This window comes from Emydura macquarii, unplaced genomic scaffold (genome assembly GCF_026122565.2).
Source record: "Emydura macquarii macquarii isolate MOO-44397 ecotype Brisbane River unplaced genomic scaffold, CSIRO-AGI_Emac_v2 contig_320, whole genome shotgun sequence".
NCBI lineage: Eukaryota > Metazoa > Chordata > Testudines > Chelidae > Emydura > Emydura macquarii.
This window is the reverse complement of record NW_027130457.1, coordinates 11068305-11091042: the sequence shown is the minus strand read 5'-3', so window position 1 is coordinate 11091042 and position 22738 is coordinate 11068305. Positions and strand designations below refer to the sequence as shown.

General features: G+C 39.5%; 1 protein-coding gene across 1 annotated transcript in view; it reads left to right on the top strand.

The window, feature by feature from the left end:
- The window catches only part of MARCHF6 (membrane associated ring-CH-type finger 6), a 107738-nt gene that overhangs the window by 10338 nt on the left and 74662 nt on the right, over nucleotides 1-22738 (top strand). Inside the window, exons 2-3 of the mRNA XM_067529437.1 lie at nucleotides 583-679; nucleotides 1658-1731. Of these exons, the coding sequence (XP_067385538.1) occupies nucleotides 583-679; nucleotides 1658-1731 (171 nt within the window). The remainder of the gene's footprint in view (nucleotides 1-582; nucleotides 680-1657; nucleotides 1732-22738) is intronic.

Here is a 22738-nt window from a genome sequence, read left to right as displayed (position 1 = left end):
CCTCTAAAGTGCTGAAACAGTAATTTACTAAATTTAGGGCTAGTATACCAAATGACACATCCTTGGTTAGACCTCAGGCCTTCCTGTCTTCTGTTTACATCGCATAAAACTTCTACAACTACTCTCAGCTTCCAGTGCCAAGTTGAGAGGCAGCTGTCTGGGGGCTTCAGCTTATGTCCTCAAATGACCCATATCTGTTGCTGTTTTAGCAATACAAATATCTTTACATCCAGCGTGGTCATGCATGCATCCTCAGCAGTTGTGTGTTAATTCCAGAAGCTTTCAAACTGTTGTTTTTGTATAGTAGTTAGAAATTTTTGTCAATTTTTTCCAGTGTCAGGATTTTCAGGAAGAAGAGGCAGAATTCTGTAGCTCATAGAATTTTTATTTCTCCACGTTCAAAATGTCTTGTGTATTTTTCAGTTTATTTCATGATAAATCGGTATGATTTTATTTTGCTATGTAGCATGATCCATGACCATATTATATTTTCCATTATTTTGGATTTGTAATTTATTTTGATATTAAATGTGTAAGAAATTTTAAGCAAAATGATAATAAATTTCTTGTTTTGGCCTGCAGACATATGTAGGGTGTGTCGGTCTGAAGGAACACCTGAGAAACCCCTCTATCATCCATGCGTGTGTACTGGCAGTATTAAATTTATTCATCAAGAATGGTAAGTGTTAATTTTTTAAACAAAACACTAATGTGTTTTCTAAAAGGAACACTTATTTAGGTCTTCAGAGTAACTAGTATGTAAGCAGAAAAGTCAGTTTATGGAGAAAATATATTTAAATGTAAACTTTTGGATAGCTCTTACAGGTTAGCTCACATTACTTGCTTTCTGTCTGGGTAAAGAGCATGTAAAAATCAAGTATGTGCGTCTACATATTGTTACAATCATTCCTGCTTATGAGTATGGTAGTACTTGACTGGTAGCCTTTTACAAACTGTGCACATCAGGAAACCAGCAGATTAAATTTACTAAATTATTAGTGTATCTTTTTGCACCTTTATGGATATGAATTGGAGTGTAAAGATCTGACCCTGAAGGGTAAATATTACATTTAAACTTTTTTAAATCCTATATTAATGCAATGTTACGGTGGCACAGTTAATCACAGAAATGCCAAAGTTAAAACTACTCACAATGTGAATGGATTATGATCATGGTTAATTATATAATTGCTTACTATTTCAACTGTAGTTATGCAGGTGTTGTACTTTGTACAAACAATCCTTAGAGGGAGAAAAAAAGTTAAAGTTCCACATTAATAGAGCTTCAAGTGTCCTGGGTGTGTCAACCTTCTGGACAGTAGTGTCCATAAGATTTGAACTAATACACACCCAAAGAGGGTACACCATCAGTAGTACAAACAATCTATTAGAAGAATCACAGTTTCCAATGGGTGGCCCACCCTCCTTTTCCATTCTTGTATGCCAATTTCATTTTCATAATGCTTCAATCTATTTATATTAACTTAACAGGCTTAATATATTTGATAAATTGATAAACCCAATTAACAGTATTTCAAGTTTAATTTTTTTAGACTTGAACTTTTCACAAGTGGCAGGAAATCAATTGCTTGGATGTCTTAATTTTTTAAATGTAGACATGTTTTTAGCCCTATGTTCGTGTTTCTCTTTATTGCAGCTTAGTTCAGTGGCTGAAACACAGCAGAAAAGAATACTGTGAATTATGTAAGCACAGATTTGCTTTCACACCAAGTAAGTATATAGCACCTTTTTTTAGCTTTTTCAACACTATTGTTTCCTTATTTTCTTATTTGTGATATTCATAGTGATATTTGGCTTTTTTTATTTCTAAGTGTATCTATAGTTTTGGACTATGTCTCTTATTCTTTGACCTACAGCTCTTTTGAGTAGATTACAATTTAGGCTTTATAAAGTTTGTTCTTTGTAGCAAATAATGCTGATATTTTTTTTTTCATCCACCTAGTTTCCAAGAAAGAATTTTCAGTATCTTTGTTGATGGCCTCAATTTTAGTTCATGGACTGTCAGCCGAGGTTAAATAAATTACTGCATAATCATTTTCAATTACTGTGTATTAAACAGGAAACAAGTTCTGAGGAATCGGGAAGTTTTAGATTGCTAAAATGAGATTGAACCAAACCATATAACTGACAAACTATAACTGACAAACTTTTTTCAGTTGCCTTTGAAGTATCTATTTGTAAGAACATTACTTAGTAAGATACTAAGTCAGTTCTGCTAACGTCTTAACAACACAGTTGACACCAGCAGTGTAAGTTGATTAATGTACACAAATGTTCTCCATCCATTCTACTGCCATCTCAGTCGAGGTTGAATAGCTACCACAAATGACTTTGTCATATTAGATTCAACTAATGAAAATTGAAGTTAAACAATTTAGTTAGTTTTTAAAAAGCTTAGAATCAAGAGTTGACCTTCCTGCAGTTCCTAATGGGATGCCATGTTCTGTTCTACTGGGTAACAAGAAAACTAACATTGGGCAAGGTGTCCAATAAGTAAGGCCCCTAATCTATGTGGCACATTAGGACTCAATCATTCACCATTGCCTCCTCATTGCCTGTCCAGTCAGTGCGATATTCCTTGTGCTATTCATTTTGATTCAGTTTTCTTTTATTCAGTTTTCTCTGGTGAGGTGGATTGCAGCCCACAAAAGCTTATGCCTGCAGAAATTAAATTTGTTAGTCTTTAAAGTGCTACAGGATTCTCGTTGAGTTTTCTTTATACTTCTTCCAAATTCTAAATTTTAAATGTGCTGCGTGTGTTTTTTTTTTTTTTTTTTTTTTTTTTTTTTTTTTTTTTTTTTTTTTTTACGAGTCCCGGCGTTCTAGGAGATGTCTGGGATGGGGAGGGAAGCTGAAAGTTTGAATATTTGGAGATTATTGTTATCTAGGAGTCAGTTTGTGTCTTACTGCTGGAGGACAGGTGATAAATCTTTTTTCCTCACCCTCCAGACTCAGTTGCCTCAGTCCCCACCCAACTAGGGGAGGAATACTTTATTCTCCATCCTGGGATCCCTTGGTGACAACTAGATGCCACCTTGCAACCTGCCCCAAAATCTGTCATTGCAACCATAATCATATAAAAGTGCATTAGACTGATGCTACTACTAACATGATCAGAAATTAGATATCTAATGTTGACAGTATGGGATTAATGCCACACAGATGAGTGGAGCATTTAGCATCTTTCAGAGTTACTGTTTCAGACTGGTTGTTAGATTCATATGTTACTGCATTGGCTATTCTTGGTTATACTTCTGGCTTGCAAGGGTTTCTTATTAAACCTTAAAAAGCTTGGGTGAATAAAAATGTATTTAAAATAAAATTCATAAAATCAGTTTTATTTAAATTTTTATTTAAATACAGGTTTATTTTTAAAAAATAAACTTACTTAACATTAAATTTGTAATTATGAAAACCTATGCTAAGGCCTTAAAGTATTATAATTTATTAAAATAATTTAAGTTAACTACAAAAAGAAATTAAACACTACATGTTTGCTGTCAAATTTTAAGGAAAGTCAGACCACTGAGCTGGTGGAAGTGACTAATTAAGCACCTGGAACCAGAGTTTGTTGAAATGCTAAAAGCTTTTGACAGCAGTCGCCTCTTCCGTATGTGTTGAGAGAATACAGTATTTTCTTCATTTCACTTTCTTTAGCTAGTTCAGTTCAATAGCTAGTTGAGAAACCAATTGGGAGTTGAAAAAACAGGGATGCTTGTTTTGCAATGTCCGAATAAAAACTGGGAGTAAGAGGATGAGATGTGCTAATGCTAAAATCTTGCAGAACATGGTGACCAGAAACAATCAGTTCAATTAATTAACTTCAGATAATACTTCCTTTGTTTAATAAATCAGTCAATTTTAAGTGCAAAACATGTTTTGATAAACTTTGACTAACTTTTTTCTTATGTATCCATTACTTTTAAGGTAGTTTAATGTAATAAAAACATTTAAAATGCGTATTTTGTATATTTTAATTGAATTTGAATGTCCGTCCAAACAGACCTTGGCACAACTCATTACTAAAACATTATTTATCTGGTAAATAGGAAATACATCTTTCATCATTTTCTAGTATAATAAAAATGTAAAAATTAGTAATCTGAATAAAGAAGTTAAACTATATAGTTGTGCAAATAAATGTGTATATAGATATAGCGTATCCTCTGATAACACTGAATTTGGTGCTGGTTTTTGCGAAAGGCTATCCTTAGTTGCAACAGAAAATCCACCTTGATTCTGAGGCACAACTGTGTGGCATTCTAAGAGAAATCCACAATTTTGCAACAATGAAAAGGCCAACTAATTGCATTATACTTGGTGCTCTGTTAATAACTGTTCATTAAAATGGATCTGCAAAACAATGGAAGTGTGAGCTTGCCTTTAAAGAAGGCGGAGCATTTATACACAGATATGAAAGTTCAGGGGCTTGTGCACAAACTGCACATGTGTATTTCAGTTTGGGTGTGTGCGCACACACTGCATTCGAGTCAGAGATGTTTGGTCAGCAATACTCACTGGTGCGGTTCCTGTACCCTGAATGTCTTCGTGCCTCCAGCTGAGGTCATAAAGGGTGGGGCCACCCTGACTCTTCTCAGTTTCTTCTCACCATCTGCAGCTTACTATGATTCAGCACTTATCAGCACTCTTATATATAGTTAGCTTACATAATAGTTAGTGATAGGGGTTATTTTTGTATAGGGTTTCCTTTTCTCTCTGATTTTTTGAGATAAGTCTTTCTCTTTCTCTTTGGGTGGTACTCCAGTACTACTACTACTGCTGAAGTTATCAGAAAATGCCCAGGTTTTTAAAAACATCTATTCTCTCAGGCTGTCGTGCTTCAAATGATGGGTGTACAATGGTTCCTGTTTTGTTTAGAAGGCTGCATTCCAGAGAGATTCACCATATGTAGCTCCTTCTCCAGATGAACAAAGAAATCTAGAGAGAACTGGCTGAGAATGTATATCACGGAAGAATCCATGCTCCTGGCCTCAGAGATCTGGATTGTTCTGGTACCAAGTGTCCCTGACTGTCTTTCATTAAGGAATGTTTTAGCAACCAGTGTAGAGCAGTGGCTCTCAACCTTTCCAGACTACTGTACCACTTTCACGAGTCTGATTTCTCTTATGTACCACAAGTTTCACCTCCCTTAAAAACTACTTGCTTACAAAATCAGACACAAAAATACACAAGACAGAACATATCATATTGCCTCTTTATAAATCCATGGTATGCCCACATCTTGAATACTACATGCAGATCTGGTTGTCCCATCTCAAAAAAAGATGCATTAGAATTAGATATTGGATATCCAATAAAGATTTATTGAAAAAGTTTCCATATGAGGAGACGTTAATAAGACTGGGATTTTCAGCTTGGAAAAGAGATGACTAAGGGGGGATATGATAAGTGGTCTATAAAATCATGACAGGTATGAAGAAAGTAAATAAGAAAGTGTTATTTACTCCTTCTCACAACACAAGAACTAGAGGTCACCAAATGAAATTAATAGGCAGCAGGTTTAAAACAAACAAAAGGAAGTACTTCTTCACACAACACACAGTCAACCCATGTAACTCCTTGCCAAGATTATAACGGGGTTCAAAAAAGAGCTAGATAAATTCATGGAGGATAGGTCCATCAATAGCTATTAGGCAGCATGGGCAAGAATGGCTGTTTTTGTCAGAAGCTGGGAATGGGTGATGGGGTGGATCACTTGATAATTACTTGTTCTCTTCATTCCTGCTGAAGCACCTGGTATCAGGCACTGTCAGAAGACTGGATACTGGGCTAGATGGACCATTAGTCTCACTTAGTATGGCTCCTCTCATGTAAAAGTGTCACAACACACTCTTACTGAAAAATGCTTACTTTCTCATTTTTACCATACAGTTATAAAATAAATGAATTGGAATATAAATATTGTACTTACATTTCACTGTATAGTATATAGAGCATTATAAACAAGTCATTGTCTGTATGAAATCTTAGTTTGTACTTACTTCACTAGTGCTTTTTATGTAGCCTGTTGTAAAACTAGGCAAATATATAGATATTGATGTACCCCCTGGAAGACCTCTGTGTACCCCCAGGGGTGTCCATACCCTGGTTGAGAGCCACTGGTGTGAGCAACACTAGCTATTGTTTAACATTTATTCACCTAAGTAAGGCCTTTGATTTCATCAATTGTGACATGTTACAGAAGGTGCTGTCTGGGTTTGGCTGTCCACTGAAGTTCATTCGTTTTCTCAGGCTACTTCACGATGGAATAACCGCCACCATCCTTTGTGATGGGTTAGAGACAGACCCATTCACCATCTGTACTGGTGTCAAGCAGAACTGTGTCATTGCTCCAACCTTTTATTCCATCTATCTTGCAGTAATCTTGATTCTTGTTCGTGACTGCCTTTCCTCTGGAATTGGGATTAGTATCACATGGATGACCAGTTTCTCAATATGCGACATCTTCATTCTAAAACTGTCGCCAGGACTATTATTACCGACCTTTAGTATGCTGACGACTGTGCTATCCTCGCGCACACTGAGGCTGACTTGCAATCCACCCTAGGTCTTTTCTCAGGCTCCCGTCAGAACCTAGGACTCTCCCTCATCATTGGGAAGACTAAAGTGCTCCACCATCCTGCCCCAGCACAAGTTGCCCCCATTCTCTCACAAATTGTCATCGGTAGTGAACCCGCAGAAAACATTGAACATTTTCATTAACTTGGTAGCCACCTCTCCCAGTCAGCCAATCTTGATGTGGAGATTGAATTTAGGGTCTGTTGTGCCAGCATACCCTTTGGAAAGTTGCTCCATCATGTCTTTATTAACAGAGGTCTGCAGATGGAAACTAAAATCCTGGTCTATAATGTAGTAGTCAGCCCCTCTCTTCTTTATGGGTGTGAGACATGGGTGACATATAGAAGCCATCTTAAGTGTCTTGAGGGAGATACCGACAGTACTGCCTTAGGAAGATTTTCCATATCATATGGGAAAACCGTCGCACCAATACCGGTGTTCTCTCTGCAGCTAACGTCACCAGTGTTGTGGCAAAGATGAAACATCAGCTTCGCTGGGCTGGTCATTGTGTGCAGATGGCTGGTACTCATCTTCCGAAGGAAGTACTCTTTTCTCAACTTAGTCATGGTAAGAGGACCTGTGAGGGACAGAGGAAACACTACAAGGACACCCTGAAAGTATATTTTAATGAAGGAAGACTTTAACCCCACGAATTGGGAAGAGATGGTTGGCAATAGACTGCAGTGGTGACACATCACACATCAAGCCTCAGCCCGTTTTGAAGAGAATTGCCTTGCTCAAGAGGCTAAAAGATGGCAGAGGAGTAAAGAAAGCATCCCGACCAGCAGCTGTGCTCTCTCCAAGCAACCACCTGTCATGTGGAAAAATCTGTAGAGCATGAATTGGACTACTCAGACATCTTAAGTCTTATCAATTACTTTCTCCCCCGTGGCAGACATCATCCTCATAAGGAGGGATAGCTGCTGCCATTCTGGCAGCTACTCTTATCTTTGGCAGACAGTCTGGTTGCTGAATACCTCATCCTCTGAAAGAGGGTGAAATCCCTAGGTGTTGAGGCATCAGTCACAATCTCCAGAGCCATCACTTATAGCCCATAAGGATATATGTACACAGCCTGTGGGAGCAACCTTTCCAGCCCAGGAAGCCCACTTGGTCTAGTAGAGCTCGGTTGGTGCTTGAAAAATAGCTCTGTAGACAGTGATTTGAATTTGCAGCTTGGGTTGAAGTTTAGGCTCTGAAGCCGAAGGTGGGGGTGAAAGGGAGGCTTATACTTTGGTGGTGGGGCAAAGGGGAAAAGGATAGCTTGATGTCTAGTACACCCTTTCAGCCCATACACTTGAGGCCTTGACCACAGCCTCCATACTACCCATATGTAAAAAAGCTGACCAACATCAAGTTCCAGCACAGGGTTTCAAACAGTTCTTCTTACCCCATTCCAGGATAGTTTGTAGTGGTGGCTGTAAATGAGAGGTCCAGGCAGGGACATCAGAAGTCCATCCCTGGGGACAAGGAACCTAAAAAGCTTGATTAGCAAGGCAGAAAAAGCTATTCCACAGTGAGCTTACAGATGGGAACCACAAATTACCAAGTGGTTTTCTCCAATACAACTTTATTAATTTGGATTCCCTTACAGTATTTATGAACAAAATGGCTAGCAATCTCAGCTGGAGTTCAGGTCTGTCATAACCAACGGCCAGCTCATAGCCGGAACATCACTTCAGGTGCTCTTGACATGGCAGATGCAGCCTCATAATCTCTGACAATGACCATAGTGTGGAGAAGATCCTTATAGCTTCATGTTTCCAATATCCCTAAGGCAGTACAAATAATTCACATGCTTCCTCCCAAAAGGAAGCAATACAGACCTCAGCCTTATCAACTCGCCTCTCTTCCACCTACGCAACATGATCCAGCTAGGCAAAGACATATATTTCTTTGGCAGAGATCATCTGCTTCTGCCACACTGACCTCTCACCAGTATTTTCAAACCTCAAAGCAGCAGATTTGACTGCTTTCTCAGGAGCAGAGTTCAAATTGTATCAGATCTTCCCAACCTGTCCCTCCCTTTGGGAATTAGTTGTACCAATTCCACAGTGTCTGGAATGCCAAAACCTCAGATCATTGGGTTCTAGACATTTGTGGAATTGGGATAAACCATTCCCTTTCAGTCTCCCATCCACCTTCCCAGGCCTTGTTTAGGGAGTTTTTTGCATGCACTGCAGGTGCTAGCTGAAGTCTGTATATAGACCAAGCAGGCATCCTCTGCATATGCTGATTCTTACTTGCTGAGTCTATCATCGTAAAATTGGTGGTGACTTCAGAAAATGACTGCAGGAGGTACTGTACTTCCTCCTCCTCCTCCCCCCCCCCCCCCCCCCGTCAGAAGCATTTATGATGGATGCATCCATTACAGGCTGTGGAGTACATCTCAAGGTCTTGGATCCAGCCAAGAATCAGCTCTCCATACAAATGGCTTGGAACTGAGAGCTATGCATGCCAAGTCTTTCTCCCATCTATCATGGGCCTTACAGTTCAAATGATAATGGATAATACAATTACGATGTTTTACCTCAACTAACAAAAGTTCATTGGAAATCACTAGTGGTCCGTGAGAACATAAGAGTGGCCATACTGGGTCAGACCAATGGTTCATCTAACCCCATATCCTGTCTTCTGACAGCAGCCAATTCAGATGCTTCAGAGGGAATGAACAGAACAGGTCATCATCCACTAATTCATCCCTGACATCCAGGCTTACGGACACCCAAAGCATGGAGTTACATCTCTGACTATCTTGGCTAATAGCCATTGATGGACCTATCCTTCATGAACTTATCTAGTTCTTTTTTGAACCCAGTTATGCTTTTTGGCCTTTACAACAATTCCTGGCAACAAGTTTGACAGTGTGTTGTGTGGAGAAATACTTCCTTTTGTTTGTATTAAACCTGTTGCCTGAAAAAGGAAATAATGTGGTCAGAGTTCCAGAAACAGGAGTTTCCAAACATGGACTTCTTCATGACCAAAGATGAGAAGAAATGCAGCTGCTTCAATTCCATAGCCAGTCAGAGCCCAGGCTGTGTGAAGGACGCGTTCCTGCTCCTCTGGGATTGGAGTTTCTATATGCCTGCCCTCCGATTCTGGTGATTGCCAGGGTTATCAAAAGCTAAAGTAAGAACACACCAGGATGGTTCTTGTTTCAGTCAGGCCAGGGCTACAGTACTGGTTCTTGGTACTGGTTCTTGGATCTATAAAATCTTGTTTATCCAACTTCCAATTGCATTGCCTGACCTCTAGGATACAATGTCACAGGATCACAGCCAGATTTTACACCCAGATCCATGCAACTTCCACCTTTATAGCATGGGTGTTGAGTGTCTAACTGCTTCAGAAAGAGTCTGTTCTCAAGTGATTCAGAATGTCTTAATTAGCAGTAGGAGGCATCCTGCTGCTAACCTGGAAGAGGTTTTCCATCTGGGTACATGTCACAGGCTGTCTCCATCCACATAACCAATTCAGGACATTTAAAATACCTCCTAGAACTGAAAGAATTGGGCCTTTTTAAAGAGCTTATTAAAAAGCTTATCCGATGGCCATCTCTACCATTTGGCCATCTGTACGAGGGAGGCCTGTGTTTTCCCCACCTTATTGCTGAAATCTGTATAAAGGGTTTAATGAGTTAAAGCACTGGTTTCCTTCTAGAGACCTTAACCTGGTTTTGTCATGTCTTAGACCATCTTTTACAAAGAATCTGTAATTGGAACCCCATATGGATAAGAACTTAAGATCTTACAAATCTTGCATCACCAGAGAGAATTACTGCACATTCTACAAGGGCTCTAGCTCCCTTAATGACCACCTTGAGAAATGTTCCAAATAGGAATATTTGCAAAACAGCAACTTGGTCCTCCTCCATGCAGCATTATGCCATCATCAAATCATCTGGAGCCGTTGCTAACTTTGGGGGAAAGATGGTTCTTCAGTCTCTTTAAGTAACCTCTGAGTTCGCACCAGCAATGGACAGCACTCTTTGAGAATCTCCTAACTTGGAATATATATGTTTACAATCACTTGAATAAACTATTACTTACCTCTACAATAACTGGTTTTTCAAGATGTGCCATGCACTTACATATATTCCATGACACACCCTCCATCCCTGCTACTCTGAGTCTATCAACTAGGATTCTGGTATGAAAGAACGAGGGAAAAGGGGAGTGGGTGGGTTAGGATGGCCCTGTCCTTTATGTTCGTTGAAGGCACAAGAGCATGTAAAGTACATGAGCTCCCCTGATGGGTACTGCTGATCAAAAAAGTCTCTTGCTCAAGTGCGCTAGGCACAGACACACTTAAAGTGACTATGTATTTGCACCACACATCTACTATATAGTAACAATTTCATTTCCTTAACAAGCATAGTAAAAAGGGTGAGCGATACTAAATCAATTGCAAAATATATATCTAGACCTAAACATGTGCACATAAGTGTGTGTTAAAGTGAATAAAAATACTTCCTACCTGTCAGGACCTACATTTCAGTCCTTGGATCTCTCTCTTCTGCAACATCTGGTGACCTTAGTAACACCTAAACTGTGCAGGGAACTGTGTTCTTTACACTCTATTAGGTGTTAATGAAATTATTAATTGTAAGTAGGACAGGAACAGAACCCTAAGGTCTTGACAGGGACATGCAGGAGTTGATTTCAACTGTTGTGTATTAAAGTAATTGTTCAAAACTTGAAAATCAGGTCACTTAATTAGATGTCTGAAAACAAATTCAGAAACCTAGCCTGATTCTAGACATCTATTTTAAAAAATTTACTTTTATTTGTAGTTATTCAGTCTACATGTTAACTGAACAATAATTTGTAAAAATAATTTGGGACCTGTTTTTCATCGTTTCTGTAAAAAAAGCATTTGGTTCACTTTTAACTAACTGTTCTTTCCTCTTTTTAAGTTTCTAAAGAATAGCTGTTCCATACTCCCTCACTTGCCTCCATGTAATACCCTAGTATGCACTCTAACATCACATCAAGCAATCATGAGTACTGGAGCTTGCCAACTGAGATAGAAGAGTTTATTTCCCTCTATTGTGTAATTTTTTTAGTCTTTCAGTATTCCTACCTTACATCCTGTAGGATGCAAAATAAGAGTATGAAAAACAAGTATGAAAAACGCATGATACTGAGTTGGGAGGGTAGTAGAAATAGGTTTGTCTAGTCTTTGGATGGACACAGTTTTAAATAAATCAAAATAAGTTGTTCACCTCCACCTCCCATGCAGTCTGCAGTGCTAATGAATGGTGGGTGTGACATTGCCAACTGAAAGAATGCTGTTAAATGGAAGGAAGCCAGTGGTGGTGTATCAGTTTTTCAATCACAAAAAGACTAACTTGTAAGTTAAATAACATGTTCTGAAATGGGCCTTTGCCTGTGTGAATAAAAAAATTTAAAATTTTTTACTTTAACCTGAATAATTCTCATATTGCTGTAACCCTTGTCCTTTCTCACTCATTCCCTTCCTCCTATTTCTCACTGTTGTTCATTCTTATGCTTGCTGATCTGGTTTATTGAAAGGACATTTTAAAATGTGAATGAATTGGCTCATTTTTTTTTTTTTTTTTTTTTTTTTTTTTTTTTTAAGGTAAGAGTCCTGTAGCACTTCAAAGACTAACAAATTTAATTTCTGCAGGCATAAGCTTTAGTGGGCAGTAGCCCACTTCATCAGATGTAAGGAATAGAAATCAGATAGCAGGTGTATATATATACATATCCAAGGCTAAGGAACAACAATGGGGAAGTAGTTGAGGTCTGTTCACAACCATTGATTAGGAGGTGAGATTGTGTGAACAGTGACAATTACTTCTTGTAATGAGAGAACCATTCCAAGTCCCTATTTAGACCCAGTTTGATTGTGTCAAATTTGCAGATCAGTTCAAGCTCAGCAGTTTCTCTTTGAAGTCGTTTTTGAAGTGTTTTTTGTAGAAGTATGGCAACTTTCAAGTCATTTACAGAGTGTCCTGGGAGATGGAACTGCTCTTCGACTGGTTTATGGATGTTTCTATTTTTTATGTCTGATTTGTGTCCATTTATTCTTTTGCGTAGTGACAGTCCGGTTTGGCCAATGTATATGGTAGAGGGGCATTGCTGGCACATGATGTCATATATTACGCTAGTAGATATGCAGGTGAATGAGCTCTTTATGGTGTGGCTGATGTGGTTAGGACCTGTGATGGTGTCACTTGAGTTGATGTGTGGGCAGAGCTGGCAACAGGGTTTGTTGCAGGGGTAGGTTCCTGGGTTAGTATTCTTGTATGGTGTACAGTTGCTGGTGAGTATTTGCTTCAGGTTGGGGGGCTGTCTGTCAGCAAGGATAGGTCTGCCTCCCATGGCTTGAGCGAGTGAGGGATCATCTGCTAGGATAGGTTGTAGATCCTTAATGATGTGTTGGAGAGATTTTAGTTGGGGGCTGTTGGTAATGGCCAGTGGTGTTATGTTGTTTTCTTTGTTGGGTCTGTCCTGTAGTAGGTGACTTCTGGGTAACCGTCTGGCTCTATCAATTTGTTTCTTCACCTCTCCAGGTGGGTATTGTAGTTTTAAGAATGTTTTATGGAGATCCTGTAGGTGTTTGTCTCTGTCTGAGGGATTGGAGCAAATCCGGTTGTATCTTAAGGCTTGGCTGTAGACAGTGGATCGTGTAATGTGTCCAAGGTGGAAGCTGGAGGCATGAAGATATGTATTGTGGTCAGTTGGTTTTCAGTATAGGGTGGTGTTAATATGACCATCATTTATTTGTATTGTAGTGTCCAGGAAGTGGATTTCTTGTGTGGACTGTTCAAGGCTGAGGTTGATAGTGGGGTGGAAATTATTGAAATCTCGATGGAATTCTTCAAGGAACTCTTTATTGATGAAAATGTCATCAATGTAACGTAGGTAAAGGAGAGGTGCTTGGGGACAAGTTTTGAGGAAGTGTTGTTCTAGATCAGCCATAAAAATGTTGGCATACTGTGGGGCGATGCAGGTGCCCATAGTTGTGCCACTGACTTGAAGGTATAGATTGGCTCCAAATCTGAAGTACTTGTGGGTCAGGACAGAGTCACACAGTTCAGCTGCCAGGTGTGACATATTATCATCAGGGAAAATGTTCCTGATGACTTGTTGTCCATCTCTGTGTGGAATGCTGGTGTAGAGAGCTTCTACATCCATAGTGGCTAGGATGGTGTTTTCTGGGAGATCACTGATGGATTGTAGTTTTCTCAGGAAGTCAGTGGTATCACGAAGATAGCTAGGAGTGCTGGCGGCATAGGGCCTGAGGAGACAGTCTATATAGCCTGACAGACCTGCTGTGAGTGTACCAATGCCTGAGATGATGGGGCATCCATGATGCTCAGGTTTGTGGATCTTGGGTAGCAGTTAGAATAATCCTGGTTGGGACTCAGGGGGTGTGTCTATGTAGATTTGTTCCTGTGTTTCTTTAGGGAGTTTCTTAAGTAGATGATGTAGTTTCTTTTGGTATTCCTCATTTGGATCGGACAGTAGTGGCTTGTAGAATGTCGTGTTGGAGAGTTGTCTGGCAGCTTCCTGTTCGTAGTCCGATCTATTCATGATGACAACGGCATCTCTTTGTCTGCCTCTTTGATTATAATGTCAGAGTTGTTATTGAGGCTGTGGATGGTGTTGCGTTCTGCATGGCTGAGGTTATGAGGCAACAAACCCCGTTGCCAGCTCTGCCCAGACATCAACTCTAGTGACACACAGGTGTCTAGTGACATCACAGGTCCTAACCATATGAGCCCATCATAAAGAGCTCATTCACCTGCACATCTACTAGTGTAATATGTGCCAGCAATGCCCCTCTGCCATGTACATTGGCCAAACTGGACTGTCACTACGCAAAAGAATAAATGGACACAAATCAGACATAAAAAATAGAAACATCCATAAACCAGTTGGAGAGCACTTCAATCTCCCAGGACACTCTGTAAATGACTTGAAAGTTGCCATACTTCTACAAAAAACACTTCAAAAACGACTTCAAAGAGAGACTGCTGAGCTTGAACTGATCTGCAAATTTGACACAATCAAACTGGGTCTAAATAGGGACTTGGAATGGTTATCTCATTACAAGAAGTAATTGTCACTGTTCACACATTCTCACTTCCTAATCAATGGTTGTGAATAGGCCTCAACTACATCCCCATTGTTGTTCCTTAGCCTTGGATATGTATATATATACCTACTATCTGATTTCTGTTCCTTACATCTGATGAAGTGGATTACTGCCCAGGAAAGTTTATGCCTGCAGAAATTAAATTTGTTAGTCTTTAAAGTGCTACAGGACTATTGTTGTTTTTGCTGTATACAGACTAACACGGCTACCCCTCTGGAACTTCTCATTTACCTAGTTATTCTGAAGAAGTCAGAATAAGTCCACTGACTATTGAAACAGAACATGCACTATATTATTTTATTGCACCATTATTTTATTTCAGAAAAAGAGCCATGATGAGAGAACTCTGTTTACTTGCACTGAAAGAAGCTTTTGATAATTTCTGCAGCAGTTGTCATAAGGTGGGGTAGGATCTTGGATATGCTATTAAACAGCATTTTTTAGCAATTTGCCAAGAATCAAGTAATAAACAGTTATATGATTTAGGTCACTTAAACTACGTTTTATAAATTGTGACACTTAGCATGGTGTATATATTCACTTTTAAAAAGCTGCTCAAACACATACACCTGCAAGTTAGGTCAGGTCTACTGTATTTTAACCTTGTAAAAGTTAAGTCTGAAACTATTCAATTTTGGTAATAGTATGCAATGACTGCCTAGATTTTTATCAGGTATATCAGAACAGCGGGTGATTGTATACTTTGTATATGTTCTTGTACTGATCCTATTACCGTAGTATCTGAGAACCTTTCAGTTCAATGGCATGACTAATGCTGTCATATATGATTTATTCTTTCTCTTATCTTCTCTCCAGGGGGAAAATTGTGTGCTCAGCATGTAATTTGCCTTGGATCATAATTGTTTCAGTACTTAGGTAGAGCGTGGTATGAGATAAAGGCTAAAATAAGTGTTTACTCTAGATTATATCCTGATAAATTTGATATGGGTTGTGGATTTCAAATTTAGCTTGTAATTTAACCAAGTATCCAGGAGGCTTAATGGGGTAACACATGACTGAAAAAAGATGGAGGAGTTGCACTGTATGTAAGAGAGCAGTATGACTGCTGAGAGCTCCAATATGAAACTGGAGAAAAGCCTTTTGAGGGTCTCTAGGTTACATTTAGAGGCGAGAGCAGTAAGCGTGATGTCATGGTGGGAGAGCATCTGTTATAGACCACCAGACCAGGAGGAAGAGGTAGATGAGGCTTTCTTCAGATAGCTAATAGAAGTTTCCAGATCAAGGCCCCTAGTTCTTGTGGGGGACTTCAATCACCTTGACATCTGCTGGGAGAGCAATACAGCAGTGCACAGAGAATCCAGGAAGTTTTTGGAGAGTGTTGGGATAACTTCCTCGTGCAAGTGCTGGAGGAACCAACTAGGGGTCATGCTCCTCTTGACTTGCTGCTCACGAACAGGGAAGAATTTGTAGGGGATGTAGAAGAGAATGGCAAGCTGGGCAGGAGTGACCATGAGATGGTTGAGTTCAGGATCCTGACAAAAGGAAGAAAGGAAAACAGCAGAATCTGGCACTGGACTTCAGAAAAGCAGATTTTTACTCCCTTAGGGAACTGATGGGCAGGATCCCCTGGAAGGCTAATATGAGGGGGAAAGGAGTCCAAGAGAGCTGGCTGTATTTTAAAGAAACCTTATTGGGGGTGCAGGAACAAACCATCCTGATGGGCAGAAGGAATAGAAAATATGGCCGGCAACCAGCTTGGCTTGACAGAGAAATATTCGATGAGCTTAAACACAAAAAGGAAGCTTACAAGAAGTGGAAGCTTGGACAGATGACTAGGGAGGAGTATAAAAATACTGCTTAAGCATGTAGGAGTGAAATCAGGAAGGCCAAAGCCCAATTGGAGTTGCAGCTAGCAAGGGATGTGAAGGGTAACAAGAAGGGTTTCTAGAGGTAGGTTAGCAACAAGAAGAAGGTTAGGGAAAGTGTGGGTCTGTTACTGAATGGGAGAGGCAACCTAGTGACAGATGATGTGGAAAAAGCTGAAGTACTCAATGCTTTTTTTGTCTCTGTCTTCACAGATAGGGTCAGCTCCCAGTCTACTTCACTAGGCACAGAATGGGGAGGAGGTGAGCAGCCGTCAGTGGTAAAACAACATGTTCAGGACTATTTAGAAAAGCTGGACATGCACAAGTCGATAGGGCCAGATGCAATGAATCTGAGGGTGCTGAGGGAGTTGATTGATGTGATTGAAGAGCCATTGGTCATTATCTTTGAAAACTCCTAGCAATTGGAGGAGGTCCCGGATGATTGGAAAAAGGCAAATATAGTGCCCATCTTTAAAAAAGGGAAGGAGGAGGATCTGGAGAACCGCAGACCAGTCAGCCTCACCTCAATCCCTGGAAAAATCATGGAGCGGGTCCTCAAGGAATCCATTTTGAAGCACTTGAAGGAGAGGAAGGTGATCAGAAACAGTCAGCACAGATTCACCAAGGCAAATCATGTCTGACCAACCTGATTGCCTTCTATGATGGGATGACTGATTCTGTGGATGTGGGGAAAGCAGTGGGCATGATAAGCTCTGCCAAAGTTAAGGTATTTCATAGGGTCTCCCACAGTATTCTTGCCAGCAAATTATAGAAGTTTGGTTGGATGAATGGACTATAAGGTGGATAGAAAGCTGGCTAAATCATCGGGCTCAACGGGTAGTGATCAATGGCTCGGTGTCTAGTTGGCAGTCGGTATCAAGCAGCGTGTCCCAGGGGTCGGTCCAGGGGCTGGTTTTGTTCAACATCTTCATTAATGATCTGGAGGATGGATTGGATTGCACCCTCAGCAAGTTTGTGGATGACACTAAGCTGAGGGGAGTGGTAGATACACAGGAGAGTAGGGATAGGATACAGAGTGACCTAGACAAATTGGAGGATTGGGCCAAAAGAAATCTGATGATGATCAACAAGGACAAGTGCAGTGTCATACACTTAGTATGGAAGAATCCCGTGCACTGTCACAGACTGGGGACCGACTGGCTAGGCAGCAGTTTTGCAGGAAAGGACGTGGGGGGTTACAGTGGACAAGAAGTTGAATATGAGTCAACAGCCTTGTTGCCAAGAAGGTTAACAGAATATTGGGCTGCATTAGTAGGAGCATTGTCAACAGATCGAGGAAAGTGATTATTCCCCTCTATTCAGCACTGATGAGTCCACATTTGGAGTATTGTGTCCAGTTCTGGGCCTCCCACTACAGGAAGGCTGTGGACAAATTGGAGAAAGTCCAGTAGCAGGCAATGAAAATGATTAGGGGGCTGGAGCACATGACTTATGAGGAGAGGCTGAGGGAACTGGGCTTGTTTAGTCTGCAGAAGAGAAGAGTGAGGGGGGATTTGATAGCGGCCTTCAACTAACTGAAGGGGGAGTTCCCGGGGGGGGGGGTGGAGCTAGGCTGTTCTCATTGGTGGAAGATGACAGAACAAGGAACAATGGTCTCAAGTTGCAGACGGGAGGTCTATGTTGGATATTAGGAAATACTTTTTCACTAGGAAGGTGTTGAAGCACTGGAATGGGTTACCTAGGGAGGTGGTGGAATCTCCATCCTTAGAGGTTTTTAAGGCCTGGCTTGACAAAGCTCTGACTGGGATGATTTAGTTGGGGTTGGTCCTGCTTTGAGCAGGGTTTGGACTAAATAACCTCCTGCAGTCCCTTTGATCCCTAATCTTCTATGGTTCTATGATATTGTCCATATTGTTGTCCATGTTGTATTGCTTTGGAACAATGTTTGTCATATAGATCAATTGCATTTTGTAAGTGGAATTAGGTATTTTTCTGGAGAAAATTGGGATAATTAGATGACATCGTCTAAAATAGTTAACTTCAATATATAACATAATGATAATGTGACTTGAAATCATTATGGTGAGCTGAAATGTAGCTCATGTCACATCATCCTGATTGATGTCTACAGTTGTCTTATCCGGTGATTGAACTGGCTAATAGCTGTAACTTCTGGGTGTAGTAACATCTCAGATAAAGAAAAAATGGGTGCTACTGTCTTTCTGTGGTTTGCTATGTCACTTTGCATGTCCTTTTAAAACGTTGAAGCTGTAGACCTGAGTTACATGACAATAGTGTCATGAAGTGAGCTTTTTAGGGGAAAGAATAAATGTTAAAATTGAGCTTATCCCTTGGTGGTCCAGTTGATAACTTCTGATTCAGATTTGGTTGTCATTGACATTCTCTGCCTATATTGCCAAGAGGTTATGGCTTTGTTGAATTCATGTAAATTTCTTGCATTTTTCATCATTTGGTGGAAACCTTTTAGTAACAATGAAAAATGAGTGAATACTGGACAATTGATACAAAATCCATACATCCTTTGAGCCCAACTTTGAACATGAAATCTGCTAGACTATTTTTACACTTGACTACAAACCACTCCTCACCTCAGAAGTGATAGATAATTTACTGTGCACCCATCCAGATAATTCAGGAAAATAGAACTTTAGTGACTTAATTGCATTTTTGTCTGGAGGAGATGGATGTTGGAAACTGTCTTTTTATTAATTGGCAAAGAGTATTAATTTTTTTAAGAGGATTTTTTTTCCTTTGGCCAGCAATCCATTTAGACTTAGTTTTATGTAAGGAAGAGAGATTAACTGAACATAAGTGTTCCTTTGGGCTATCTGTTTTTTTTCCCTGTTAGTCCCATCCCTGTGGGTCTTTTTCATCATTTCTTCTCTGCCTCTCGCTTCCCTTCACGCAGCTTATATTTAATTTACCTGTAAGGCTGACCTGTTGGGCATTTTACCCTTCCTCTTTTTTGTCTATCTTGACCTTTCTTTCAATCTCTTTTCCATGGGAGTAGGGGAAGGTTTCTGAAGAAAATTTAGTCTTCGCCTGTTTTATTTTGTCCAATGTCATGGCAACTCTTTCTGATTTAGACTAAGGAGAGAATTTTATTTAGTCCTATCACTTGGTTCCTTATTGCTTAATAATTAAAGATTACTGTTAAGAAGGGATGCTAAAATGCTCTGTTGGACATAGGCCTTAAAAATTCTGCACAATTCTTCCCTAATTTTGAATTTCCAATTGTGCTATAGAGCATTATTATTTTTATTACCATAGTGCCTGGGAGCCCTGGTCATGGACCCAGGACCCTGTTGTCCTAGGCACTGTGCAAAAACAGAACACAGACAGTTCCGGCCCTGAGGAGCTCACAGTCTAACAATAAGAAAAGAGAACAAATAAATACAGACTGTTGGGAGAGTACAAGTGAGCAATGGGGCAGTGTTGGTCAGCATAAGAGGCAGTGATTTCTGCAAACGTGACCAAGTTTTTTGTAGGCTTCGCTGCAAAGGAGAATTTTGAGGAGAGGAGGATAATGAGATAGCTTTGTGGATGTTTATGGGCAGCATCTCCCAGAGTGGGGGACAGCATGGGAGAAATGAAGATGCTTTTTTGAAAATTTAGCAAGGGGGCAGTGGAGGCTGGTATCATGGAATCCACCACTTACAACACATATCTACACTTGTGTGTAGGCTTGCCAGTGGTAAAGATCTGTAGCTGGAGTAGAGGCAACCCAGGACCTCTGTGCTGGGCATTTGTTATTGAAGGGGTACCTATAACACCACTGTTTTTATGTGGCTGGGAGCCATCAAGTGCTGATGTCTGTGCAGAGGCACAGGACTGTCCTCTGCATAGTCCTGGTCGTCTGACCACATACTCTATCATCCCCTCCTAGATTTCTTGACTTGTTATACAACAGCACCTTGAGGAGCCGGGGGAATGGTAAGAAGGATGGGGGACTGGGACTTGAACAGGGAGCACAAGGAATTTGAGTGCAGCAAATCAAGCTGTGCACTAGGTTTTTAAGAAGTAGCTATCAAAGTTGATTGAGACATCAACTTTGATATATATTCCCATCCCTATCAAAGTTTTTGAAGACCTTAAAAACCTGGGAAACTTTCTCCCAAATAAAGATTGTTAAAACTAGCTAAGTGTCCTGAAGTCAATATACCACCAAAACAACAATTAAAAGGCCAGGAAAATAGTCCTCATGCAACCCACAACCGTGATTTTGCCTTCTTCACATTACTTCAGCTCACTCAAATTAATTACTAATGACACACCTGCCTACTCCAACCACTTCCACACAAAACATACAATCTCTAATTTCAGTTGCATGGAATGGATTGAAGTTGGTATTTTCTAATTATTCCAACACATCAAATCATTTCTAACCAATCCATATGATCAGAATTAAAGGCTGCATATTTTATGTGGCGGATGGGAGAGGAGGAGGTATGTACTGTAAGTGGTACATTTGTGTGGGCTCAGCTAATAAGGTAAAACAACAGCTGTAGGTTGCATGAAGGGCATCGTTTGATTTAAATCAAGACAAGTTAAATCAAGTGAAAAACCTTGATTTAAATGAATGATTTTAATCAACTTCTCCATTTGTACTTCAGATAATTTTCTAAAGGAAGGTGCATTCTCATTGGTTTATATAACCATCAGAATGTTGATTCGCTACTAAACAGGGCCTTAGTAGATTTGATACATTTTTTTGCTGTATATTATAACTATATACATTTATTTAAAAATTACATAGCTCAGTGCTTTCAGATTCTTACTTACTGTACATTTTAGTATGTGAGAAAATGGTGAATGATATATTCCTTGTTTAGTACTGTTATGCCATATTTATAAAACTTCACCTCAAAAGCTTCCTCCCCGTTCTTTCTTTAGATAGAAAAACAGCCTTTAGCTCAAAGATTTTGATAGAAGCTCATGAATTCAACATGTTTATTTTTATTTAAATGTTTTTGAGAGATTATAATAAGTGTAGGCCTTAACATATTTTAGTATTAAATTCAGATTTCATATATTGTAATTTAAATAACAAAATAAAAAATATCACCCAACTTGTCTCTCTAAAATTAAAAAAACAATTTAAATGAAAAACAACTGATTTTTATCCAACCTCTCTACACATGAGCAAACTAAACTGATTGTTAATAGTTTGTTTGGATAAATATTCTGTAAAATATAACAGTTAAACAGACAAGCCTCAAAATCAGGCGTTTGTGAAAGGAGTTTGTGTTGGGGAAAGTTACCATTAGAGAATGGCTTCACTCTGCACAAAGGTGCCGTGGTAGGTATGAGGTCAGTAGAGATGACTGACCCTGTGGGGTACGTATAGACATTTAAACAACCTCCCCTCCCCCTTCCATAAAACGATGCAGTAGCTTTTATCGCTTCTCTGATCTCTATAGATCATTTTGTTGCGATGTCATCTATATAGTGTTTACTACATAACATATGATGTAGTCTGGGACTTTCAGGTACCTAGAGGAAGGAAAGAAACAAGTTAAATTAGTTGTTGAATGTCTCTCTTAACTCTATCTTGGACTTTATGCATAGAAATCTAAAATGGATGGGTTTTTGTCAAACCTATTTGTAGAGTGCCTTTTAAATATACAATAATCTGTGGCATATTCTTTCCCTGTTTTGGGAATACGCAATGACTCATCCCATCTTTATAGCAACTTTTTCTTACGTTTAGATGCTGAAAGCATGCTGAATGGGAAAACTTTACCTAAAAAAAACCATTTTACCTTCTGTTTATTTAACCATATGGTTTTAAAATCAGCATGGAGATTTGAAGTATAGTTAAAGTAGGAATGTATAATGTGTATTCTCTATAAAGTATTTATTATAGCCTTTGGAAGAAGTTCAGATAATTAATTTACCCGTCTTCCTATTTATACTCGCAAGTTGTCTTTTAAAATTGACAAATATTATTTACTTATTTATTGGTAAATTGTAAAACATTATTTCAAAAGTGTCACGTTGAAAATAATCTGTACAATTGCATTTTCAGCTCTTGATTCTTAAATTAAAAACCTGTCCTAATTCACTTATGGGCAAGGGGAAGGTTAACAGTTTTAATTTTATTACAAGCAATAGTCAGCTTTTAGAATAAAGCAAGCAAACAGTGACCGTCAGTTTAAAGGCCAGACTTGTGGAACCAGCTTCCGCGCCTGTAATTAATGTGC